Source organism: Hordeum vulgare, chromosome 4H, assembly GCF_904849725.1.
Source record: "Hordeum vulgare subsp. vulgare chromosome 4H, MorexV3_pseudomolecules_assembly, whole genome shotgun sequence".
Taxonomy (NCBI): domain Eukaryota; kingdom Viridiplantae; phylum Streptophyta; class Magnoliopsida; order Poales; family Poaceae; genus Hordeum; species Hordeum vulgare.
The window spans coordinates 403,409,305-403,437,155 of NC_058521.1; the positions used below are offsets into that span (position 1 = coordinate 403,409,305).

General features: G+C 46.5%; 1 protein-coding gene across 1 annotated transcript; it reads left to right on the forward strand.

The window, feature by feature from the left end:
- Positions 1-908: 908 nt before the first annotated feature.
- LOC123446515 (NAC domain-containing protein 1-like) lies at positions 909-3,263 on the forward strand. Its single transcript, XM_045123089.1, has 3 exons — positions 909-1,289; positions 1,457-1,764; positions 2,265-3,263. The coding sequence occupies exons 1-3, from the start codon at positions 1,124-1,126 to the stop codon at positions 2,856-2,858; spliced, it is 1,068 nt and encodes a 355-aa protein (XP_044979024.1). The 5' UTR covers positions 909-1,123; the 3' UTR covers positions 2,859-3,263.
- The last annotated feature ends 24,588 nt before the right edge of the window (positions 3,264-27,851 follow it).

Genomic DNA, 27,851 nt, shown 5'->3' on the forward strand with positions numbered 1-27,851 from the left:
GGCTTTTCATTTCCTAGCACAGATTTAATCACGTGTGCACTCTAAAGTTCAAAGCTACTTCCCCCACCGTTTTGAAGGGGGAAAAAAGATGGTATTTGCCTTGCTAGAAAAGAAAAGTTCAAAATTAGCTGTTCAGCATAATGGGTCCACCGCATGAAAATCATACTAGGTAATATGCACGAGAATAGTACCAAGCATATAATTCATATACTCGTACAAGACAAAGCTAATACAGGTTGAAGCTGCATATGGTACCCCTAGAATTTATTTATTTTGCCAGACTAACCTACTACGGGGTCCAATTTCCTGTCTGTAGCATATGCCCGTCTTATAGCCACAAAAGGCCCAAACAAACAAATCTTACCGTCACAACCTGTTTCCGCGCCATCTCACTGTGTCGACCTAAATCTGGCTTTGCTACTAGACCCGCGAGTTTCTCAACATAGTGCAGACCTTCCTTTTTCTTCTGCCCCTGCTAAACTAGCTGAAGGTGCCTATATGTTAGTCTCTACTCCCTGACTCATGCAGACCCAAGCAAAAAAAAAGAATAACAGAGATTCCTACTGATTATACGATCCGGATTTATTTATTTTTGGCTGAATTATATGAATATAATCCGTGTTAGTATTACTCTGTAACAGCGGTGTGGGATTCCGTTGTGTCGGGTGGATCGGGCGAGAGATTCGGCCCAAATCCATCGTCGGCCGGCCGGCAACACGTGCGTGCGCCAGCAAGTTTCAGCGGCCGACGTCACGGCGGCCCATGCCCAATCCCGGGCGCCATCACGCCGGACGTGAGGAATAACGAATCAACGATAGCCACACACACACACACCGTTGCCGAAACCACAGAGAAGGCCTCCTCTCCTCGCCGGGCCATGGCCAAGCGTCACGCACACAACACAAGAGGACAAAAATCCGCAACCATATAAGCGGCCCCTCTCCTCTCGTCTCCAAAAGTTCGAGCCCCTCATTTCCCATAGCTACAAGCTTTTCTAGCTAATTCATCTGTCGCTAGCTTCCTCTCTAGCTACCAGATCTTCTTCCAAGACTGGTTAGCACTCCAAGCTCTAGCTAGCCAGCTAGGGTTTTCGTCCTCGAGCGTTGCGTGGCGTGGCGTGGCGATGATCATGTCCGACCCGGCCATGCTGCCGCCGGGCTTCCGGTTCCACCCGACGGACGAGGAGCTCATCCTGCACTACCTCCGCAACCGCGCCGCCCAATCGCCGTGCCCCGTCTCCATCATCGCCGACGTAGATATCTACAAGTTCGACCCCTGGGCCCTGCCATGTTAGTACCCACCTGCCCTGCCGCCTCCCCTCTGCACCAAGCATGCATATATATCATGATTCATTCATGCTGATGATGATCGACTGCTTCCCACTTGCGCTACCTTAATTCGGATCTCAGTTAATAATCGTCCGTTATTTTTGTTGGGGCCTGTTAATTGATTGCAGCCAAGGCTAGCTACGGGGACAGGGAGTGGTACTTCTTCACGCCGAGGGACCGTAAGTACCCCAACGGTGTCCGGCCGAACCGTGCTGCGGGTTCCGGCTACTGGAAGGCCACCGGCACCGACAAGCCCATCCGCTGCAGCGCCACCGGCGAGAGCGTCGGCGTCAAGAAGGCCCTCGTCTTCTATAAGGGCCGCCCGCCAAAGGGCATCAAGACCAACTGGATCATGCACGAATACCGCCTCGCCGCCGCCGACGCGCACGCCGCCAACACCTACCGCCCCATGAAGTTCCGCAACGCCTCCATGAGGGTAAGTCGTTACCACGTACGTGCGCGCTACAGCTACAGCAACCAAACATACGAACAAATTAAATCGTCAACGGAACTGAGCACCCAAAACCCTAGAGTATAGAGCTACATAGATCTTACTATATGTCAAATTAATTGGTGCCATGGCAGTCGCATGCGTGGCACCGGACGATAGCTAGGCACGCACCTGCCCGCGCACTTGCCCTGCGATTTTTCCGGGAGGGTGTATGGGTTCGTGTCGTCGGCACGTCAGTTTTACCAAAATGGAATCGGGTTGTGCAGTGCCTTATGAATGGACGCAAGAGCTGCTTTAATGTGCGTGTCTCGTTTAAAGAAATGTTCTTTAGGCATACTTGGCATGGTTGCGCCAAGTCAATAGATACGACAATGATAGGCCTGATGCATACGCGTGTTAATGACTGATTCATCTTTCGCCTGGTTGATTGCAAGCTTTATTCACTTATTATTTCTAATACTCCATGTTGGCGTATATGTATGCAGCTGGATGACTGGGTGTTGTGCCGGATCTACAAGAAGACCAGCCAAGTGTCCCCGATGGCGGTGCCGCCGCTGTCCGACCACGAGCTTGACGAGCCTTCCGGCGCTGGCGCCTACCCCATGTCTAGCGCCGGCATGACCATGCAAGGCGGCGCCGGCGGCTACACACTGCAGGCCGCGGTGCCCGGCACACAGAGGATGCCGAAGATCCCGTCCATTTCAGAGTTGCTCAACGACTACTCGCTAGCGCAGCTCTTCGACGACAGCGGACACGCGCTCATGGCACGGCACGATCAACACGCCGCCCTCTTCGGCCACCCCATCATGAGCCAATTCCATGTGAACAGCAGCGGCAACAACATGTCGCAGCTTGGGCAGATGGATTCACCAGCCTCAACGTCGGTGGCACGCGATGGTGCGGCCGGGAAGCGCAAGAGGCTGTCGGAGGAGGACGGTGAACATAATGGGTCGACGAGCCAGCCAGCGGCGGCCGTGACGAACAAGAAGCCCAACAGTTCTTGCTTCGGTGCAACAACGTTCCAAGTCGGCAACAACACCTTGCAGGGGTCACTGGGCCAGCCGCTGCTCCATTTCTAACATGGGGATCGGATGAACTGACGGTGGATACACACGATACTACTTCTACTCCATCAGTCTGAATTATATACGGCCAAGTGGTGACTTGAAAAACAATTATTGGGGCCTATTGCACAAGATAGGTCCAAATTAGACAAATTATTGGTCAAAAATATATAGGGAAAGGGATTGTACTTCAGGTGTGTCGAACGACTAGCTAGGTCCATCGATCATACTTCTAGTTGATTTGGTTTGTAGTGTGTACACAATATTTTTGTCTCCTATGCATGCAGTACAACCATGTACTTCAAGAGCTTACCACCGTGCTATAGGAAGGGCTGAATAAGACTGAGATCGATGAACTTTGCTTTACGCCCATGTAAAACAGCGAAAAAAGATTCATTAATGGAACCATTCATTTCATTATATCATCATGTTTTACTATTCGTACTCCATGAGGATAAGTGTTGCAGCCCATACACTAAAAGATGATGGAATCCAAGAAGAAGAAAAAGAAAAGAAAGGGACGAGAAAAAATCACAAATACGAAACCGTGCTCCAAGAACATAATTAGTACATTCAGAAGAAGGGGAAATACCCAGAAAAACACATAAAGGACGGATGAAAGAAGAATTTGGAACCCGGGCATTTAATAATTGGCCAAAAGTAGGAAAGTTGTGGATGGCGTTTAGCTTTCAGTTCAGGTAGCGGATGGGTGACAGCCTTTTCATCCGGCTGAAGTTTTCTTCAGATTGGCCAAGAGGCTTTTTGTCCATGTAGAATCTTGTCCGGCCACCAAGCATCCGAATATTGCCATGCACATCAACAAGTCCAGGAACATCCATGTCACGGATCAAACAAAACATAGCCCATTTGGCGGCTCAGAGTGGGATCAATTAATGGACGGATGGATGCGGCTCGGTGCAGTGCAGGTCCCCTGGGGCCAGAGCCAAAGGACAGCTCTTATTATTGATTTACTGTAGCCAAGAATCATGATAAGACTGATGGAGGATGATAATTCAACAAAAAGTCAAAGCGTTAGCAGGACCTCGTGCATCTTGAACTTAGCTGGATTGCTCTGGGTGTGGTGGTTTTCTACGGCTCTGTAGTTTCCCCGACTAAATTGGTGGAGTGGCTACTACTACTATTCTGCTTTGATTTTTTTTTTTATTTACTATTCTGCTTTGAAATGTACTCCTGTACATCGAGTGTTTTACACTTTTACTTTTATTACCAGCCGGCAGAGTCGTTTGAGACAAGAGCCAAATAATAATTGAACGAACATGAAACGAATCCCTTGGCCATGTCTCGTCTCGTGTGTGTGTAGATTAGCTTTTACTAGCAGCTGGTTGTTACTTTCCGTAGCACCATGTACATCTAGTCATCTGCTAGTGCCATGCTATTTATATTTTCTTAAGGCGGAGATGCTTATCCACAGGTAAAATCTTCCATGCTGCACACGCAAGTAATGAAGTAAGTAGAGCGCATTGACCACCCACTCCATCCATGTCCTGAACAAAGGTTGAAAAACAATACTAGCACTCCGGCTCGTGCTTTATTCCCATGCATGCAGATAAGGCACAACATTCCTGAAGCTCCCTGAATCTCACAGTAAGACGGCAGCCAAAAGAGCTCGTTCTATAGTTTAACCAGAGATTCACGAGTATATCCCATCGCCCAGCCGTTTTCCCCTTGTGGCAGCTCACGCGAGACGGCCTTTCACGTATCCGCTCACCAGTGGCCGGAGCTAGATTTTCTCGCCGGATAATGCTTGTTAATCGGAAACGGGCCACCTGAGGGAGGCCTCCGTTCACACATCTCTGTCAGGGTGCTCCATTAGTTAGGAGCCGGTGCTCATGCGGACCATACGCTACGTACGTTTTTAACGATTGGGGGGCCATCCGAGTGACGGGGAAACTGCTGCCGTGGCGGGCGTGCGGTTGTAGCGACGACTAGAATTCGTCCAGCGCAACTGCCGTTCGTGAGCCCATGCAGGCGGCAGGGAAACAAAGGAGCGGATCGGAAGGACCGGAGGGCGGCCTCCTATTTTGACGCTACCTAGGGCAAGTTGCGTGAACATGATATGTTATCTTATGGCCAGGGCGTTTAGATTGACTAATTATAATCCGGTAAAGTAATTCTATGTAAATGGAAGGCGGAGAGATTGAGCACGCTTATACCCAACCCATGCCTCGAGAGTCAAGGGATACTATATGGTGGCTGCTTTTGTGGCGGTGATGGCGAGTTTGTAATTATTAATTTTTTTACAGGTCGTGCTATGTTCCAAACTTAGGTACTAGGAGTACTAAGAGTGCAAAATACAGCAGAGACGTGGTTGGTGAAAATAAACAAGTATTAGGACTTGGTAGGAAAGCACATGTGACAACGTTGTGTATGGTTTTTTTCTTTATAAAGATTGGCAAATGACAGGTCATTGAGCATACGGCCGGGCAGTCCCATGATTGATCAATTAGATTCATCAACTGCGTTGTCCATCCTTTTAGGGGAGACTCTTTTCAGGTCTGGTCATCGAGCTGCTAAGATTAAATCTTCCATGAAAATTAGAGAGTTTGTTCCTTGATGAAAGATTAGAAGATATCTAAATAGGTGAGCACAGTCGACCATGGCTGTTTGTGAGGAGGAGAGGGTAGTGGTTGGAGAGAGATGGAGAGAGGGCATGCAACAGATGATTGCCGGATCCGATGTCCTAGTCTTCGTTACAAAAAAGGAGTCCAGCTTGCTCATGGTTGCATCATTTTATTCATTGCTTCAACCTCACATCAAACGACGCTTCAACCTCATCCGCGACTACGTCGAAGAGGAGGACGTAAATATATGCAAAGTGCACACGGATCTGAATGTAGCAGACCCGCTGACTAAACCTCTTCCACGGGCAAAGTATGATCAACACCAGAACTGTATGGGTGTTAGATTTATTACAATGTAATTCGCATGGTGATGTGAGGGCTAGATTACTGATTCTAGTGCAAGTGGGAGACTGTTGGAATTATGCCCTAGAGGCAATGATAAATAAGTTATTATTATAATTCCTGTGTCAAGATAATCGTTTATTATTCATGCTATAATTGTGTTGAATGAAGAATTAGATACATGTGTGGATACATAGACAAAACACAGTCCCTAGCAAGCCTCTAGTTGGCTAGCCAGTTGATCAAGGATAGTCAGGGTCTTCCAGCTATGAGCAAGGTGTTGTTGCTTGATAACTGGATCACATCATTGGGAGAATCATGTGATGGACTAGACCCAAACTAATAGACATAGCATCTTGATCGTGTCATTTTGTTGCTACTGTTTTCTGCGTGTCAAGTATTTATTCCTATGACCATGAGATCATATAACTCACTGACACCGGAGGAATGCTTTGTGTGTATCAAACGTCACAACGTAACTGGGTGGCTATAAAGATGCTCTACAGGAATCTCCGAAGGTGTCCGTTGAGTTAGTATGGATCAAGACTGGGATTTGTCACTCCATGTAACGGAGAGGTATCTCGGGGCCCACTCGGTAATACAACATCACACACAAGCCTTGCAAGCAATGTGACTTAGTGTAAGTTGCGGGATCTTGTATTACGGAACGAGTAAAGAGACTTGCCGGTAAACGAGATTGAAATAGGTATGCGGATACTGACGATCGAATCTCGGGCAAGTAACATACCGAAGGACAAAGGGATGACATACGGGAATATATGAATCCTTGGCACTGAGGTTCAAACGACAAGATCTTCGTAGAATATGTAGGATCCAATATGGGCATCCAGGTCCCGCTGTTGGATATTCACCGAGGAGTCACTCGGGTCATGTCTACATAGTTCTCGAACCCGCAGGGTCTGCACACTTAAGGTTCGATGTTGTTTTATGCGTATTTGAGTTATATGGTTGGTTACCGAATGTTGTTCGAAGTCCCGGATGAGATCACGGACGTCACGAGGGTTTCCGGAATGGTCCGGAAACGAAGATTGATATATAGGATGACCTCATTTGATTACCGGAAGGTTTTCGCAGTTACCGGGAATGACGAATGGGTTCCGGATGTTCACCGGGGGGCAGCCCACCACGGGGAAGCCCATAGGCCTTGGGGGTGGCGCACCAGCCCTTGGTGGGCTGGTGGGACAGCCCAAGAAGGCCCTATGCACCATAGATAGAAAATCAAAGAGAAAAGAAAAAAAAAGAGGTGGGAAGGAAGAGAAGGACTCCACCTTCCAATCCTAGTTGGACTAGGATTTGAGGAGGACTCCTCCTCCCCTTGGTGAGCAGCCCTTGGGGCTCCTTGAGCCTCAAGGCAAGCCTCCCCTCCCTCCTCCTATATATATGGAGCTATTAAGGCTGATTTGAGACAACTTTTTCAAGGCAGCCCGACCACATACCTCCACGGTTTTACCTCTAGATCGCGTTTCTGCAGAGCTCGGGCGGAGCCCTGCTGAGATTAGATCACCACCAACCTCCGGAGCGCCGTCACGCTGCCGGAGAACTCATCTACCTCTCCGTCTCTCTTGCTGGATCAAGAAGGCCGAGATCATCGTCGAGCTGTACGTGTGCTGAACGCGGAGGTGCGGTCCGTTCGGCACTAGATCGTGGGACGGATCGCGGGACGGTTCGTAGGATAGTTCGCGGGGCGGATCGAGGGATGTGAGGATGTTCCACTACATCAACTGCGTTTCTTAACGCTTCTGCTGTGCGATCTACAAGGGTACGTAGATCGGAAATCCCCTCTCGTAGATGGACATCACCATGATAGGTCTTCGTGCGCGTAGGAAATTTTTTGTTTCCCATCCGACGTTCCCCAACAGTGGCATCATGAGCTAGGTTCATGCGTAGATGTAATCTCGAGTAGAAAACAAAAGTTTTTGTGGGCGGTGATGTGTGTCTTGCTGCCCTCCTTAGTCTTTTCTTGATTCCGCGGTATTGTTGGATCGAAGCGGCTTGGACCGACATTACTCGTACGCTTACGAGAGACTGGTTTCATCGCTATGAGGAACTCCGTTGCTGAAAGATGACTGGCAAGTGTCGGTTTCTCCAACTTTAGTTGAATCGGATTTGACCAAGGAGGTCCTTGGATGAGGTTAAATAGCAATTCATAGATCTCCGTTGTGGTGTTTGCGTAAGTAAGATGCGATCCTACTAGATACCCATGGTCACCACGTAAAACATGCAACAACAAATTAGAGGACGTCTAACTTGTTTTTGCAGGGTATGCTTGTGATGTGATATGGCCGACGATGTGATGTGATATATTGGATGTATGAGATGATCATGTTGTAATAGATAATATCGACTTGTACGTCGATGGTACGGCAACCGGCAGGAGCCATAGGGTTGTCTTTAAACTAACGGTTGTGCTTGCAGATGCGTTTACTATTTTGCTAGGATGTAGCTTTAGTAGTAATAGCACGAGTAGCACGACAACCCCGATGGCGACACGTTGATGGAGATCATGGTGTGCCGCCGATGACAAGAAGATCGTGCCGGTGCTTTGGTGATGGAGATCAAGAAGCACGTGATGATGGCCATATCATGTCACTTATGAATTGCATGTGATGTTAATCCTTTTATGCACCTTATTTTGCTTAGAACGACGGTAGCATTATGAGGTGATCTCTCACTAAAATTTTCAAGACGAAATTGTGTTCTCCCCGACTGTGCACCGTTGCTACAGTTCGTCGTTTCGAGACACCACGTGATGATCGGGTGTGATAGGCTCAACGTTCACATACAAAGGGTGCTAAACAGTTGCACACGCGGAACACTCGGGTTAAGCTTGACGAGCCTAGCATGTGCAGACATGGCCTCGGAACACATGAGACCGAAAGGACGATCATGAATCATATAGTTGATATGATTAGCATAGGGATGCTTACCACTGAAACTATACTCAACTCACGTGATGATCGAACTTGAGCTAGTGTAAGTGGGTCATGAACCACTCAAATGACTAGAGAGATGTATTTTTTGAGTGGGAGTTTAGCAAGTAATTTGATTAAGTTAAACTCTAATTATCTTGAACAAAGTCTAAGTCCACTTTTAATATATTTGTGTTGTAGATCATGGCTCACGCGACAGTCACCCTGAATTTTAATACGTTCCTAGAGAAAGCTAAGTTGAAAGATGATGGAAGCAACTTTGTAGACTGGGCTCGTAATCTTAAGTTGATCCTACAAGTTGGGAAGAAGGATTATGTCCTTAATGCTACGCTACGAGATGAACCACCCGCTACGGCTGACCAAGATGTTAAGAATGCTTGGTTAACACGTAAGGAGGACTACTCAGTAGTTCAATGTGCAGTCTTGTATGGCTTAGAGCCGGGACTTCAACGTCGCTTTGAGCGTCATGGAGCATATGAGATGTTCCAGGAGTTGAAGTTTATCTTTCAAAAGAATGCCCGGATCGAGAGGTATGAGACCTCCGATAAATTATATGCTTGCAAGATGGAGGAGAATTCGTCTGTCAGTGAACATGTGCTCAAAATGTCTGGGTACTCAAACCGTCTAGTTGAGCTGGAGATTGAACTCCCCAAGAGGCTATCACTGACAGAATTCTTCAATCACTGCCGCCAAGCTATAAAGGCTTTGTGTTGAACTACAACATGCAAGGGATGAACAAGTCACCCGGCGAGTTGTTTGCGATGCTGAAAGTCGCAGAGTCTGAACTCCGTAAAGAGCATCAAGTGTTGATGGTGAATAAGATCACTAGTTTCAAGAGAAACGGCAAAGGGAAGAAGGGTAATTCAAAGAAGAGCGGCAAGCCTGTTGCCAATCCGACGAAGAAACCCAAAGCTGGACCTAAGCCTGAAACAGAGTGCTACTATTGCAAGGGTATGGGTCACTGGAAGCGCAACTGGCACATGTATCTGGCTGATAAGAAGGGGACCAAAGAAAAATCAGGTATATTTGATATACATGTTATTGATGTGTACTTAACCAGCTCTCGTAGTAGTGCTTGGGTATTCGACACCGGTTCTGTTGCTCATATTTGCAACTCGAAACAAAAACTGCAGAATAGGCGAAAGCTGGCGAAAGATGAAGTGACGATGCGCGTGGGAAATGGTTCCAAGGTTGATGCAATCACCGTCGGCACAGTTTCACTTCAGTTACCATCAGGATTAGTTATGAACTTGAATAATTGTTATTTAGTGCCTGCATTGAGCATGAACATTATATCTGGATCTTGTTTATTGCGAGACGGTTACTCTTTTAAGTCAGAGAATAATAGTTGTTCTATTTCTATGAGTAATATCTTTTATGGTCATGCTCCCAATGTGAGAGGATTGTTCATATTGAATCTTGATAGTGATAACACACATATACATAACATTGAGACCAAAAGAGTAAGAGTTAACGATGATAGCGCCATGTTTTTATGGCACTGCCGCTTAGGTCATATTGGTGTAAAGCGCATGAAGAAACTCCATACCGATGGACTTTTGGAGTCACTTGACTTTGATTCACTTGACACGTGCGAACCATGCCTCATGGGCAAGATGACTAAAACTCCGTTTTCCGGAACAATGGAGCGTGCAAGTGACTTGTTGGAAATCATACATACCGATGTGTGTGGTCCGATGAGCGTGGAGGCACGCGGCGGATATCATTATTTTCTCACCTTCACTGACGATTTGAGTAGATATGGTTATGTCTACTTAATGAAGCACAAGTCTGAAACATTTGCAAAGTTCAAACAATTTCAGAGTGAAGTTGAAAATCATCGTAACAAGAAGATTAAATTCCTACGGTCTGATCGTGGGGGTGAATATATGAGTTTCGAGTTTGGTGCTCACTTAAGACAATGTGGAATTCTTTCATAGTTGACACCGCCTGGAACACCACAGCATAATGGTGTGTCCGAACGTCGTAATCGTACTTTATTAGAGATGGTGCGATCTATGATGTCTCTTACCGATCTTCCGTTATCCTTTTGGGGTTATGCATTAGAAACGGCTGCATTCACTTTAAATAGGGCACCATCAAAATCCGTTGAGACGACACCATACGAACTATGGTATGGCAAAAGACCAAAGTTGTTGTTTCTTAAAGTTTGGAGATGTGATGCTTATGTCAAAAAGCTTCAGCCTGAAAAGCTGGAACCCAAAGCGGAAAAGTGCATCTTCATAGGTTACCCAAAAGAGACAGTTGGGTACACCTTCTATCTCAAATCCGAGTGCAAAGTGTTTATTGCTAAAAACGGATCTTTTCTCGAGAAGGAGTTTCTCTCGAGAGAATTGAGTGGGAGGAAGATAGAATTTGATGAGGTTGTCGAACCTCTCACCCCTCTGGATGGTGGCGCAGGGCAAGGGGAAACCCACGTCGTTGCGACGCCGGTTGAGGAGGAAGTTAATGATGATGATCATGAAACTCCGGATCAAGTTCCTATGGGACCTCGTAGGTCGATGAGACCGCGTACTACTCCAGAGTGGTACGGTAATCCCGTCTTATCAATCATGTTGTTAGACAACAATGAGCATGTGAATTATGAAGAAGCAATGGTGGGCCCGGATTCCAACAAATGGCTGGAGGCCATGAAGTCCGAGATAGGATCCATGTATGAAAACAAAGTGTGGACTTTGTAAGTACTACCTGAGGGCCGCAAGGCTATTCAGAACAAATGGATCTTTAAGAAGAAGACTGACGCTGACGGTAACGTGACCGTTTATAAAGCTCGACTTGTGGCAAAGGGTTTTTCACAAGTTCAAGGAGTTGACTACGATGAGACACTCTCACCCGTAGGGATGCTTAAGTCCATCATAATCATGTTAGCAATAGCTGCATTTTTCGATTATGAAATCTGGCAGATGGATGTCAAAACGGTGTTCCTTAACGGTTTCCTTAAGGAAGAGTTGTATATGATGCAACCCGAAGGTTTTGTCGATCCTAAAAATGCTAACAAAGTATGCAAGCTCCAGCGATCCATTTATGGACTGGTGCAAGCATCTCGGAGTTGGAATAAACGCTTTGATGAGGTGATCAAAGCATTTGGGTTTATACAAGTGGTTGGAGAATCTTGTATTTACAAGAAAGTGAGTGGGAGCTCTGTGGCGTTTCTATTATTATATGTGGATGACATATTGCTGATTGGAAACAACGTAGAGTTTTTGGAGAGCGTAAAAGATTACTTGAATAAAAGTTTCTCTATGAAGGACCTAGGAGAAGCTGCTTACATTCTAGGCATTAAGATCTATAGGGATAGATGAAAACGCCTGATAGGACTTTCACAAAGCACATACCTTGATAAAGTTTTGAAAAGGTTCAAAATGGAACAGTCCAAGAAGGGGTTCTTGCCAGTTTTACAAGGTACGAGATTGAGTAAGACTCAGTGCCCAGCAACTGATAAAGATAGAGAGCATATGAGCACCATCCCCTATGCTTTAGCCATAGGATCTATCATGTATGCAATGTTGTGCACTAGACCGAACGTTAGCCTGGCCATAAGTATGGCAGGAAGGTTCCAGAGTAATCCAGGAGAGGATCACTGGACAGCGGTCAAGAATATCCTGAAGTACTTGAAAAGGACTAAGGAGATGTTTCTCGTGTATGGAGGTGACAAAGAGCTCGCCGTAAAAGGTTACGTTGATGCAAGCTTTGACACAGATCCGGACGACTCTAAGTCACAAACCGGATACGTATTTATTCTTAATGGGGGTGCGGTAAGCTGGTGCAGTTCCAAGCAAAGCGTCGTAGCTGATTCTACATGTGAAGCGGAGTACATGGCTGCCTAGGAGGCGGCTAAGGAGGGTGTATGGATGAAGCAGTTCACGACGGATCTTGGAGTGGTGCCAAGCGCACTGAATCCAATAACCTTGTTCTGTGACAACACGGGTGCCATTGCCTTAGCAAAGGAACCACGGTTTCACAAGAAGACCAGACACATCAAACGACGCTTCAACCTCATCCGCGCCTACGTCGAAGGGGAGGACGTAAATATATGCAAAGTGCACACGGATCTGAATGTAGCAGACCCGCTGACTAAACCTCTTCTATGGGCAAAGCATGATCAACACCAGAACTGTATGGGTGTTAGATTTATTACAATGTAATTCGCTTGGCGATGTGAGGACTAGATTATTGACTCTAGTGCAAGTGGGAGACTGTTGGAATTATGCCCTAGAGGCAATGATAAATAAGTTGTTATTATAATTCTTGTGTCAAGATAATCGTTTATTATCCATGCTATAATTGTGTTGAATGAAGACTTAGATACATGTGTGGATACATAGACAAAACACCGTCCCTAGCAAGCCTCTAGTTGGCTAGCCAGTTGATCAAGGATAGTCAGGGTCTTCCGGCTATGAGCAAGGTTTTTGTTGCTTGATAACTGGGTCACATCATTGGGAGAATCATGTGATGGACTAGACCCAAACTAATAGACATAGCATGTTGATCGTGTTATTTTGTTGCTACTGTTTTCTACGTGTCAAGTATTTATTCCTATGACCATGAGATCATATAACTCACTGACACCGGAGGAATGCTTTGTGTGTATCAAACGTCACAACGTAACTGGGTGGCTATAAAGATGCTCTACAGGTATCTCCGAAGGTGTGCGTTGATTTAGTATGGATCAAGACTGGGATTTGTCATTCCATGTAACGGAGAGGTATCTCGGGGCCCACTCGGTAATACAATATCACACACAAGCCTTGCAAGCAATGTGACTTAGTGTAAGTCACGGGATCTTGTATTACGGAACGAGTAAAGAGACTTGCCGGTAAACGATATTGAAATAGGTATGCGGATACTGACGATCGAATCTCGGGCAAGTAACATACCGAAGGACAAAGGGAATGACATACGGGATTATATGAATCCTTGGCACTGAGGTTCAAACGACAAGATCTTCGTAGAATATGTAGGATCCAATATGGGCATCCAGGTCCCGCTGTTGGATATTCACCGAGGAGTCACTCGGGTCATGTCTACATAGTTCTCGAACCCGCAGGGTCTGCACACTTAAGGTTCGATGTTGTTTTATGCGTATTTGAGTTATATGGTTGGTTACCGAATGTTGTTCGAAGTCCCGTATGAGATCACGGACGTCACGAGGGTTTCCGGAATGGTCCGGAAACGAAGATTGATATATAGGATGACCTCATTTGATTACCGGAAGGTTTTCGCAGTTACCGCGAATGTACCGGGAATAATGAATGGGTTCCGGATGTTCACCGGGGGGGGGGGGCAAGCCCACCCGGGGGAAGCCGATAGGCCTTAGGGGTGCCACACCATCCCTTGGTGGGCTGGTGGTACAGCCCAAGAAGGCCCTTGCGCAGGAGATAAGAAAAATGAAAGAGAAAAAAAGGGGAAGTGGGAAGGAAGGGAAGGACTCCACCTTCCAATCCTAGTTGGACTAGGATTGGAGGAGGATTCCTCCTCGCCCCCTTCGGCCGACCCCTTGGGGATCCCTTGAGCCTCAAGGCAAGGTCCCTCCCCTCCCTCCTATATATACTCAGGTATTAGGGCTGATTTGAGACAACCTTGCCACGGCAGCCCGACCACATACCCCCACGGTTTTTCCTCTAGATCGCGTTTCTGCGGAGTTCGGGCGGAGCCCTGCTGGAATAAGATCACCACCAACCTCCGGAGCACCGTCACACTGCCAGAGAACTCATCTACCTCTCCGTATCTCTTGCTGGATCAAAAAGGCCGAGATCATCATCGAGCTGTACGTGTGCTGAACGCGGAGGTGTCGTCCGTTCGGCACTAAATCGGAGCGGATCGTGGGACGGATCGCGGGACGGTTCGTGGGATGGTTCGCGGGGCGGATCGAGGGACGTGAGGACGTTCAACTACATCAACCGAGTTTCTTAACGCTTCCTGCTGTGCGATCTACAAGGGTACGTAGATCCAAATCCCCTCTCGTAGATGGACATCACCATGATAGGTCTTCGTGCGCGTAGGAATTTTTTTGTCTCCCATGATATGTTCCCCAACAGTGTTGGGATATCATCAATGCTGACATTATGAAGGCCGTGGACCACTTCTCAAGCTTGTACACTTGCAACCTCCGATGACTCAACTCAGCCAACATTGCCCTCATTCCGAAGAAAGATGGGGTTGAGAGCATTTTTGACTTCCGACCCATTAGCCTCATCCATGCTATTGCAAAGATTCAAGCCAAGGTGTTGGCCTCACGCCTTGCTCCTCATATGCACAATCTCGTCTCCTTGTGAAAGATCGTGGATGTCGCCTAGAGGGGGGTGAATAGGCGGTTTAAAATAATTACGGTCTAGGCTTGAACAAAAGCGGAATAAAACTAACATTTAATTTGTCAAGCACAAAACCTAAAACAACTAGGCTCACCTATGTGCACCAACAACTTATGCTAAGCAAGATAAACAACTAAGTGATAGTAAGATACATAACAAGAAATAATATGGCTATCACAAAGTAAAGTGCATAAGTACAAGGCTCGGGTAAGAGATAACCAAGGTACGCGGAGACAACAATGTATCCAAAAGTTCACACCCTTGCGGATGCTAATCTCCATTCAGAGCGGTGTGGATGCACAATGTGTTGGAAATATGCCCTAGAGGCAATAACAAATTAGTTATTATTATATTTCCTTGTTCATGATAATCGTTTATTATCCATGCTAGAATTGTATTAAATGGAAACTCAGATACATGTGTGGATACATAGACAACACATTGTACCTAGTTGTTGGAGCATATATCTCCATATGTGGTTTTGGTACTTGATGACAATTCCTATGGACTAATGGTTGCCTTAAGTTACATTTATAGGATTTGTCCATAGGCACTTCTTGAAGTCCATCTGAAGCGTCGTAGCAGATTCTACATGTGAAGCGGAGTACATGGCTGCCTCGGAGGCGGCTAAGGAGGGTGTCTGGATGAAGCAGTTCATGACGGATCTTGGAGTGGTGCCAAGTGCACTGGATCCAGTAATCTTGTTCTGTGACAACACTGGTGCCATTGCCTTAGCAAAGGAACCAAGGTTTCACAAGAAGACCAGACACATCAAACGACGCTTCAACCTCATCCGCGACTACGTCGAGGAGGAGGACGTAAATATATGCAAAGTGCACACGGATCTGAATGTAGCAGACCCGCTGACTAAACCTCTTCCACGGCCAAAACATAATCGACACCAGAACTGTATGGGTGTTAGATTTATTACAATGTAATTCACATGGTGATGTGAGGGCTAGATTATTGACTCTAGTGCAAGTGGGAGACTGTTGGAATTATGCCCTAGAGAAATAATAAATGTATAGTTATTATTATAATTCCTGTATCAAGATAATAGTTTATTATCCATGCTATAATTGTATTGAATGAAGACTCATTTACATGTGTGGATACATAGACAAAACACCGTCCCTAGCATGCCTATAGTTGGCTAACCAGTTGATCGATGATAGTCAGTGTCTTCTGATTATGAACAAGGTGTTGTTGCTTGATAACTGGATCACGTCATTGGGAGAATCACGTGATGGACTAGACCCAAACTAATAGACGTAGCATGTTGATCGTGTCATTTTGTTGCTACTGTTTTCTGCGTGTCAAGTATTTATTCCTATGACCATGAGATCATATAACTCACTGACACCGGAGGAATGCTTTGTGTGTATCAAACGTCGCAACGTAACTGGGTGACTATAAAGATGCTCTACAGGTATCTCCGAAGGTGTTAGTTGAGTTAGTATGGATGAAGACTGGGATTTGTCACTCCGTGTGACGGAGAGGTATCTCGGGGCCCACTCGGTAATACAACATCACACACAAGCCTTGCCAGCAATGTAACTTAGTGTAAGTTGCAGGATCTTGTGTTACGGAACGAGTAAAGAGACTTGCCGGTAAACGAGATTGAAATAGGTATGCGGATACTGACGATCGAATCTCGGGCAAGTAACATACCGAAGGACAAAGGGAATGACATACGGGATTATACGAATCCTTGGCACTAAGGTTCAAACGATAAGATCTTCGTAGAATATGTAGGATCCAATATGGGCATCCAGGTCCCGCTATTGGATATTGACCGAGGAGTCTGTCTGGTCATGTCTACATAGTTCTCGAACCCGCAGGGTCTGCACACTTAATGTTCGACGTTGTTTTATGCGTATTTGAGTTATATGGTTGGTTAACGAATGTTGTTCGGAGTCCCGGATGAGATCACGGACGTCACGAGGGTTTCCGTAATGGTCCGGAAACGAAGATTGATATATAGGATGACCTCATTTGATTACCGGAAGGTTTTCGGAGTTACCGGGAATGTACCGGGAATGACGAATGGGTTCCGGGAGTTCACCGCGGGGGCAACCCACCCCGGGGAAGCCCATAGGCTTTGGGGAGACACACCAGCCCTTAGTGGGCTGGTGGGACAGCCCCAAGGGGGCCTATGCGCCAAGAGAAATAAATCAAAGGAAAAGAAAAAAAAAGAGGGAAGAAGTGGGAAGGGAGGGGGACTCCTCCCACCAAACCAAGTCCAACTCGGTTTGGGGGGGGAGTCCTCCCCCCCCCTTGGCTCGGCCGACCCCTTGGGAGTCCCTTGGACCCCAAGGCAAGGTCCCCCTCCCTCCTCCTATATATATGGGGCTTTTAGGGCAGATTTGAGACGACTTTCTCACGGCTGCCCGACCACATACCTCCATAGTTTTTCCTCTAGATCGCGTTTCTGCGGAGCTCGGGCGGAGCCCTGCTGAGACGAGATCATCACCAACCTCCGGAGCGCCGTCACGCTGCCGGAGAACTCTTCTACCTCTCCGTCTCTCTTGCTGGATCAAGAAGGCCGAGATCATCGTCGAGCTGTACGTGTGCTGAACGCGGAGGTGCCGTCCGTTCGGTACTAGATCGTGGGACTGATCGCGGGATTGTTCGCGGGGCGGATCGAGGGACGTGAGGACGTTCCACTACATCAACCGCGTTCTCTAACGCTTCTGTTGTACGATCTACAAGGGTACGTAGATCACTCATCCCCTCTCGTAGATGGACATCACCATGATAGGTCTTCGTGCGCGTAGGAAATTTTTTGTTTCCCATGCGACGTTCCCCAACAGTGGCATCATGAGCCAGGTTCATGCGTAGATGTCTTCTCGAGTAGAACACAAAAGGTTTTGTGGGCGGTGATGTGCGTTTTGCTGCCCTCCTTAGTCTTTTCTTGATTCCGCGGTATTGTTGGATTGAAGCGGCTTGGACCGACATTACTCGTATGCTTACGAGAGACTGGTTTCATCGTTACGAGTAACCCCCTTTGCTCAAAGATGACTGGCAAGTGACGGTTTATCCAACTTTAGTTGAATCAGATTTGACCGAGGAGGTCCTTGGATGAGGTTAAATAGCAACTCATATATCTCCGTTGTGGTGTTTGCGTAAGTAAGATGCGATCCTACTAGATACCCTTGGTCACCACGTAAAACATGCAACAACAAAATTAGAGGACGTCTAACTTGTTTTTGCAGGGTATGATTGTGATGTGATATGGCCAACGATGTGATGTGATATATTGGATGTATGAGATGATCATGTTGTAATAGAAATATCGACTTGCATGTCGATGGTGCGACAACCGGCAGGAGCCATAGGGTTGTCTTTATACTAACGTTTGTGCTTGCAGATGCGTTTACTATTTTGCTAGGATGTAGCTTTAGTAGTAATAGCATAAGTAGCACGACAACCCCGATGGCAACACGTTGATGGATGATCATGGTGTGGCGCCGGTGACAAGAAGATCATGCCGGTGCTTTGGTGATGGAGATCAAGAAGCACGCGATGATGGCCATATCATGTCACTTATGAATTGCATGTGATGTTAATCCTTTTTTGCACCTTATTTTTCTTAGAACGACGGTAGCATTATGAGGTGATGTCTCACTAAAATTTCAAGACGAAATTGTGTTCTCCCCGACCGTGCACCGTTGCTACAGTTCGTCGTTTCGAGACACCACGTGATGATCGGGTGTGATAGACTCAACGTTCACATACAACGGGTGCAAAACAGTTGCCCACGCGGAACACTCGGGTTAAGCTTGACGAGCCTAGCATGTGCAGACATGGCCTCGGAACACATGAGACCGAAAGGTCGATCATGAATCATATAGTTGATATGATTAGCATAGGGATGCTTACCACTGAAACTATACTCAACTCACGTGATGATCGGACTTGGGATAGTGTAAGTGGATCATGAACCACTCAAATGACTAGAGAGATGTACTTTTTGAGTGGGAGTTTAGCATATAATTTGATTAAGTTGAACTCTAATTATGTTGAACATAGTCTAAGTCCACTTTGAATATATTTGTGTTGTAGATCATGGCTCACGCAAGTGTCATCCTGAATTTTAATACGTTCCTAGAGAAAGCTAAGTTGAAAGATGATGGAAGCAACTTTGCAGACTGGGCTCGTAATCTTAAGCTAATCTTACAAGCTGGAAAGAAGGATTATGTCCTTAATGCTGCGCTAGGAGATGAACCACCCGCTACGGCTGATCAGGATGTTAAGAACGCTTGGTTAGCACGTAAGGAGGACTACTCAATAGTTCAATGTGCAGTCTTGTATGGCTTAGAACCGGGACTTCAACGTCGCTTTGAGCGTCATGGAGCATTTGAGATGTTCCAGGAGTTGAAGTTTATCTTTCAGAAGAACGCCCGGATCGAGAGGTATGAGACCTCCGATAAATTCTATGCTTGCAAGATGGAGGAAAACTCGTCTGTCAGTGAACATGTGCTCAAAATGTCTGGGTACTCAGACCGTCTAGCTGAACTGGGGATTGAACTCCCGCAAGAAGCTATCACTGACAGAATCCTTCAATCACTGCCGCCAAGCTATAAAGGCTTTGTGTTGAACTACAACATGCAAGGGATGAACAAGTCTCCCGGCGAGTTGTTTGCGATGCTGAAAGTCGCAGAGTCTGAACTCCGTAAAGAGCATCAAGTGTTGATGGTGAGCAAGACCACTAGTTTCAAGAGAAACGGCAAAGGTAAGAAGGGCAATTCGAAGAAGAGCGGCAAGCGTGTTGCCAATCCGCCGAAGAAACCCAAGGCTGGACCTAAGCCTGAAACAGAGTGCTTCTATTGCAAGGGTATGGGTCACTGGAAGCGCATTTGCCCCAAGTATCTGGCAGATAAGAAGGCGGGCAAAGAAAAATCAGGTATATTTGATATACATGTTATTGATGTGTACTTAACCGGCTCTCGTAGTAGTGCCTGGGTATTCGATACCGGTTCTGTTGCTCACATTTGCAACTCGAAGCAGGAACTGCGGAATAGACGAAGGCTGGCGAAAGACGAAGTGACGATACGCGTAGAAAACGGTTCCAAGGTTGATGCAATCGCCGTCGGCACAGTGTCACTTCAACTACCATCGGGATTAGTGATGAACTTAAATTATTGTTATTTAGTGCCTGCGTTGAGCATGAACATTATATCTGGATCTTGTTTATTGCGAGACGGTTACTCTTTTAGGTCTGAGAATAATGGTTGTTCTATTTCTATGAGTAACATCTTTTATGGTCATGCACCGAATGTGAGAGGATTGTTCATATTGAATCTTGATAGCGATACGCATATACATAACATTGAGACCAAAAGAGTTAGAGTAAACAATGATAGCGCCATATTTTTGTGGCACTGCCGCTTGGGTCATATTGGTGTAAAGCGCATGAAGAAACTCCATGCTGGTGGACTTTTGGAGTCACTTCACTTTGATTCACTTGACACGTGCAAACCATGCCTCATGGGCAAGATGACTAAGACTCCGTTCTCCAGAACAATGGAGCGTGCAAGTGACTTGTTGGAAATCATACATACCGATGTGTGTGGTCCAATGAGCGTGGAGGCACGCGGCGGATATCATTATTTTCTCACCTTCACTGACGATTTAAGTAGATATGGTTATGTCTACTTGATGAAGCACAAGTCTGAAACATTTGAAAAGTTCAAGCAATTTCAGAGTGAAGTGGAAAATCATCGTAACAAGAAGATCAAGTTCCTACGGTCTGATCGTGGGGTGAATATCTGAGTTTCGAGTTTGGTACTCACTTAAGACAATGTGGAATTGTTTTGCAGTTAACACCGCCTGGAACACCACAGCGTAATGGTGTGTCCGAACGTCGTAATCATACTTTGTTAGAGATGGTGCGATCTATGATGTCTCTTACTGATTTGCCATTATCATTTTGGGGTTATGCATTAGAAACAGCTGCATTCACTTTAAATAGGGCACCATCGAAATCCGTTGAGACGACACCATACGAACTGTGGAATGGCAAAAGGCCAAAGTTGTCGTTTCTTAAAGTTTGGGGATGTGATGCTTATGTCAAAAAGCTTCAGCCTGAAAAGCTGGAACCTAAAGCGGAAAAGTGCGTCTTCATAGGTTACCCAAAAGAGACAGTTGGGTACACCTTCTATCTCAAATCCGAGGGCAAAGTGTTTGTTGCTAAAAACGGAACTTTTCTCGAGAAGGAGTTTCTCTCGAGAGAATTGAGTGGGAGGAAGATAGAACTTGACGAGGTTGTCGAACCTCTCATCCCTCTGGATGGTGGCGCAGGGCAAGGGGAAACCTCTGTCGTTGCGACGCCGGTTGAGGAGGAAGTTAATGATGATGATCATGAAACTCCAGTTCAAGTTTCTGTTGAACCACGCAGGTCGACGAGATCACGCGCTGCTCCAGAGTGGTACGGTAATCCCGTCTTATCAATCATGTTGTTAGACAACAATGAACCTGCAAATTATGGAGAAGCAATGGTGGGCCCAGATTCCAACAAATGGCTAGAAGCCATGAAATCCGAGATAGGATCCATGTATGAGAACAAAGTGTGGACTTTGGAGATACTACCTGAGGGCCGCAAGGCTATTCAGAACAAACGGATCTTTAAGAAGAAGACGGACGCTGACGGTAATGTGACCGTTTATAAAGCTCGACTTGTGGCAAAGGGTTTTTCACAAGTTCCAGGAGTTGACTACGATGAGACCTTCTCACCCGTAGCGATGCTTAAGTCCGTCAGAATCATGTTAGCAATAGCTGCATTTTTCGATTATGAAATCTGGCAGATGGATGTCAAAACGGCGTTCCTTAACGGTTTCCTTAAGGAAGAGTTGTATATGATGCAACCCGAAGGTTTTGTCGATCCTAAAAATGCTGACAAGGTGTGCAAGCTCCAGCGATCCATTTATGGACTGGTGCAAGCATCTTGGAGTTGGAACAAACGCTTTGATGAGGTGATCAAAGCATTTGGGTTTATACAAGTGGTTGGAGAATCTTGTATTTACAAGAAAGTGAGTGGGAGCTCTGTGGCGTTTCTAATATTATATGTGGATGACATATTACTGATTGGAAACAACGTAGAGCTTTTGGAGAGCATAAAAGGTTACTTGAATAAAAGTTTCTCTATGAAGGACCTAGGAGAAGCTGCTTACATTCTAGGCATTAAGATCTATAGGGATAGATCAAAACGCCTGATAGGACTTTCACAAAGCACATACCTTGATAAAGTTTTGAAGAGGTTCAAAATGGAACAGTCCAAGAAAGGGTTCTTGCCAGTGTTACAAGGTACGAGATTGAGTAAGACTCAGTGCCCAGCAACTGATGAAGATAGAGAGCATATGCGCTCCGTCCCCTATGCTTCAGCCATAGGCTCTATCATGTATGCAATGCTGTGCACTAGACCGGATGTTAGCCTGGCCATAAGTATGGCAGGTAGGTTCCAGAGTAATCCAGGAGTGGATCACTGGACGGCGGTCAAGAATATCCTGAAGTACCTGAAAAGGACTAAGGAGATGTTTCTCGTGTATGGAGGTGACGAAGAGCTCGCCGTAAAAGGTTACGTCGATGCAAGCTTTGACACAGATCCGGACGACTCTAAGTCGCAAACTGGATACGTATTTATTCTTAATGGGGGTGCAGTAAGCTGGTGCAGTTCCAAGCAAAGCGTCGTAGCAGATTCTACATGTGAAGCGGAGTACATGGCTGCCTCGGAGGCGGCTAAGGAGGGTGTCTGGATGAAGCAGTTCATGACGGATCTTGGAGTGCTGCCAAGTGCACTGGATCCAGTAACCTTGTTCTGTGACAACACTGGTGCCATTGCCTTAGCAAAGGAACCAAGGTTTCACAAGAAGACCAGACACATCAAACGACGCTTCAACCTCATCTGCGACTACGTCGAGGAGGAGGACGTAAATATATGCAAAGTGCACACGGATCTGAATGTAGCAGACCCGCTGACTAAACCTCTTCCACGGCCAAAACATGATCGACACCAGAACTGTATGGGTGTTAGATTTATTACAATGTAATTCACATGGTGATGTGAGGGCTAGATTATTGACTCTAGTGCAAGTGGGAGACTATTGGAATTATGCCCTAGAGGCAATAATAAATGTATAGTTATTATTATAATTCCTGTATCAAGATAATAGTTTATTATCCATGCTATAATTGTATTGAATGAAGACTCATTTACATGTGTGGATACATAGACAAAACACCGTCCGTAGCATGCCTCTAGTTGGCTAGCCAGTTGATCGATGATAGTCAGTGTCTTCTGATTATGAACAAGGTGTTGTTGCTTGATAACTGGATCACGTCATTGGGAGAATCACGTGATGGACTAGACCCAAACTAATAGACGTAGCATGTTGATCGTGTCATTTTGTTGCTACTGTTTTCTGCGTGTCAAGTATTTATTCCTATGACCATGAGATCATATAACTCACTGACACCGGAGGAATGCTTTGTGTGTATCAAACGTCGCAACGTAACTGGGTGACTATAAAGATGCTCTACAGGTATCTCCGAAGGTGTTAGTTGAGTTAGTATGGATCAAGACTGGGATTTGTCACTCCGTGTGACGGAGAGGTATCTCGGGGCCCACTCGGTAATACAACATCACACACAAGCCTTGCAAGCAATGTAACTTAGTGTAAGTTGCGGGATCTTGTGTTACGGAATGAGTAAAGAGACTTGCCGGTAAACGAGATTGAAATAGGCATGCGGATACTGACGATCGAATCTCGGGCAAGTAACATACCGAAGGACAAAGGGAATGACATACGGGATTATACGAATCCTTGGCACTAAGGTTCAAACGATAAGATCTTCGTAGAATATGTAGGACCCAATATGGGCATCCAGGTCCCGCTATTGGATATTGACCGAGGAGTCTCTCGGGTCATGTCTACATAGTTCTCGAACCCGCAAGGTCTGCACACTTAAGGTTCGACGTTGTTTTATGCGTATTTGAGTTATATGGTTGGTTACCGAATGTTGTTCAGAGTCCCGGATGAGATCACGGACGTCACGAGGGTTTCCGGAATGGTCCAGAAACGAAGATTGATATATAGGATGACCTCATTTGATTACCGGAAGGTTTTCGGAGTTACCGGGAATGTACCGGGAATGACGAATGGGTTCCGGGAGTTCACCGGGGGGGGGGGGGGAACCCACCCCGGGGAAGCCCATAGGCTTTGGGGAGACACACCAGCCCTTAGTGGGCTGGTGGGACAGCCCCAAGGGGGCCTATGCGCCAAGAGAAATAAATCAAAGGAAAAGAAAAAAAAAGAGGGAAGAAGTGGGAAGGGAGGGGGACTCCTCCCACCAAACCAAGTCCAACTCGGTCTGGGGGGGGAGTCCTCCCCCCCCCCTTGGCTCGGCCGACCCCTTGGGAGTCCCTTGGACCCCAAGGCAAGGTCCCCCTCCCTCCTCCTATATATATGGGGCTTTTAGGGCAGATTTGAGACGACTTTCTCACGGCTGCCCGACCACATACCTCCATAGTTTTTCCTCTAGATCGCGTTTCTGCGGAGCTCGGGCGGAGCCCTGCTGAGACGAGATCATCACCAACCTCCGGAGCGCCGTCACGTTTCCGGAGAACTCTTCTACCTCTCCGTCTCTCTTGCTGGATCAAGAAGGCCGAGATCATCGTCGAGCTGTACGTGTGCTGAACGCGGAGGTGCCGTCCGTTCGGTACTAGATCGTGGGACTGATCGCGGGATTGTTCGCGGGGCGGATCGAGGGACGTGAGGACGTTCCACTACGTCAACCGCGTTCTCTAACGCTTCTGTTGTACGATCTACAAGGGTACGTAGATCACTCATCCCCTCTCGTAGATGGACATCACCATGATAGGTCTTCGTGCGCGTAGGAAATTTTTTGTTTCCCATGCGACGTTCCCCAACATTATCCAAAGAATGGTCATAGAGACACATGGTTGATCAAGATATCAGACAAAGAGTAAATCAAGATGATCAACACACAAAGCGTACAAGATGTACCGAGAGGGATCAAGTGATCCCATGGTATGGATTTGTCCATAGGCACTTCTTGAAGTCCATCTGTTGGGTTCAAGGAGTTTATATGATGACCAAGATGGTATTCAAGGTATTATCCAAAGAATGGTCATAGAGACACATGGTTGATCAAGATCTCAGACAAAGATTAAATCAAGATGATCAACACACAAAGCGTACAAGATGTACCGAGAGGGATCAAGTGATCCCATGGTATGGTAAGCATTGTCCATTACGTGTTTGTGTACTAACCCATGGTCTTCGTGAGAGTTCTATGTGGGGGTTAGGTGTGTTTACATGGGCTTGCGTCAAAGGGAAGATCTCATACAACCCATGGAGTATGACATCAAGTTGTGATCGTCATCAATGGTTGATCAAGATCTCAAACAAAGAGTAAATCAAGATGATCAACACACAAAGCGTACAAGATGTACCGAGAGGGATCAAGTGATCCCATGGTATGGTAAGCATTGTCCATTACGTGTTTGTGTACTAACCCATGGTCTTCGTGAGAGTTCTATGTGGGGGTTAGGTGTGTTTCCATGGGCTTGCGTCACAGGGAAGATCTCATACAACCCATGGAGTATGACGTCAAGTTGTGATCGTCATCAAGATTGCGGTGTGCAAGTTCAAGTGGATCAGCATGAAGATAGCATGCTTGAAGCTTGCCGTCCATTATGGTGTAAATGGACTTGTGAAGATATGCTGAAGAGTGGCTCACCCATAGTGAGTATGGGGGAGCAATCAACTAGTCTTCATCAAGCCAACACAATCAAGAAAGGTGGTCCATCTTGAGGAAGCCAAGATCATCATCATCTAGCTCAAGAGGACGAGGTGCAAGGTATAGGTTTGCCCTTGATAGGTTTTCTGGTTAGGATAGATTGTTGTTATATCAAGGGGGGCTCTCAAGTGAGTAGCTTGATCGTATCGTTCGTTGAGAGCTCAAACCATTTGCATCCTTGCATCATACTTCTTGGTTCTTATTTGGTGTTTCTCTTTGTGAGTTTTAGAGCTTATGGTCATCTTCATGACAAGCTCGAGTTCATCGAAAACGGAGTCCATATGCAACTACTATGATGTTTTCGATGTTGGAGTTTTTGCCGGTTCTTCATTCTTAGAGGACTCACATCTTTATATCATTGGCATTTTCATAACCGCATGGTCTTAAGATTTCAGTGGATAGCCCTTGTCGTCCTGAATCCAACAAGCTTGGGTTTGCTCGATTCGGAGCTCGTATGCGAAAGTTATGGCTGTTTCAGTGGCGAGCAGTAGTACCGCTGGACCTAGCGGTAGTACCGCTGGACCTAGCGGTAGTACCGCTAGAGTTGGCGGTAGTACCGCTGGCCCTAGCGGTAGTACCGCTGGCTGGCGGTAGTACCGCCCTTGGCCAGCGGTAGTACCGCTCCAGGAGCTTAGTACCGCCTGCCTAGCGGTTGTTCGTGGACGGACCTTTTTGCGAAGACTTTCTTGGCGGTGGTAGTGCCGTTGCACTACCAGGGGCCCAACGGTAGTACCACTGGGGCCAGCGGTAGTCCCGCTGGAGTGCCAGCGGTAGTACCGCTGCAGCCAGCGGTAGTACCGCTGGAGCTCGGGCAGAAAGTGGGGGTAACGGTCTGATTCCTTCCCCCACTATATAAAGGGGGTCTTCTTCCCCCTTGGTCTAATCTATCCGTTGAGCTCTTGTTCTATCTCCATTGTTGACATTCTTAGAGCTTGATTACTCTCTATCCCTCCAATGATTCTTGCTTGTTCTTGAGGGAAAAGAGAGAGGAGATCTAGATCCACATCTCCACCAATCACTTTCTCCTCTATGTGAGGGGAACCCCTTGGATCTTGATCTTGGAGTTCTTTGTGAGCTCCTTGTTCTTCCTCTCATATTTCTCCATAGCTTTTGTTGTTGTGGAGGGATTTGAGTGTGAGGGACTTGACCACTTCGTGTGTTCTTGCCATTGCATTAGTTGCATCGGTTTGAGTTCTCCACGGTGATACGTGGAAGTGAGAAGTTGAGAAGCTTACTACCTTTGGTACTTAGTACCCTTGATATTGTTCTTCGTTGATGCTTTGGCGTCCTAGAAGCTTGGTGGTGTCTCGGAGCTCAATCAGTGTGGTGTGAAGCTCCGGGAAGCGTCGGGGTCTCCAATTAGGTTGTGGAGATTGCCCCGAGCAATTTGTACGGGTACCGATAACCGCCCCCAAGGGTTGCCACGTGTACGGGTTCGGTGACCGCCCCCAAGGGTTGCCATTTGTACGGGTTCGGTGACCTCCCTCAAGGGTCCCTTAGTGGAATCACGGCATCTTGCATTGTGCGAGGGCGTGAGGAGATTACGGTGGCCTTAGTGGCATCTTGGGGACCATTGTGCCTCCACACCGCTCTAACGGAGATTAGCATCCGCAAGGGTGTGAACTTCGGGATACATCATCGTCTCCCCGTGCCTCGGTTATCTCTTACCCGAACCCTTTACTTATGCACTTTACTTTGTGATAGACATATTCTTTATTGTAATATATCTTGCTATCACTTAGTTGTTTATCTTGCTTAGCATAAGTTGTTGGTGCACATAGGTGAGCCTAGTTGTTTGTAGGTTTTGTGCTTGACATATTAAACGATTAGTTTTATTCCGCATTTGTTCAAGCCTAAACCTTAACTATTTTAAAGCGCCTATTCACCCCCCCTCTAGGCGACATCCACGTCCTTTTCACTAGTGAGCCTCTAGTTGACTAGCTCGTTCATCAAAGATGGTCAAGGTTTCTTGGCCATAGA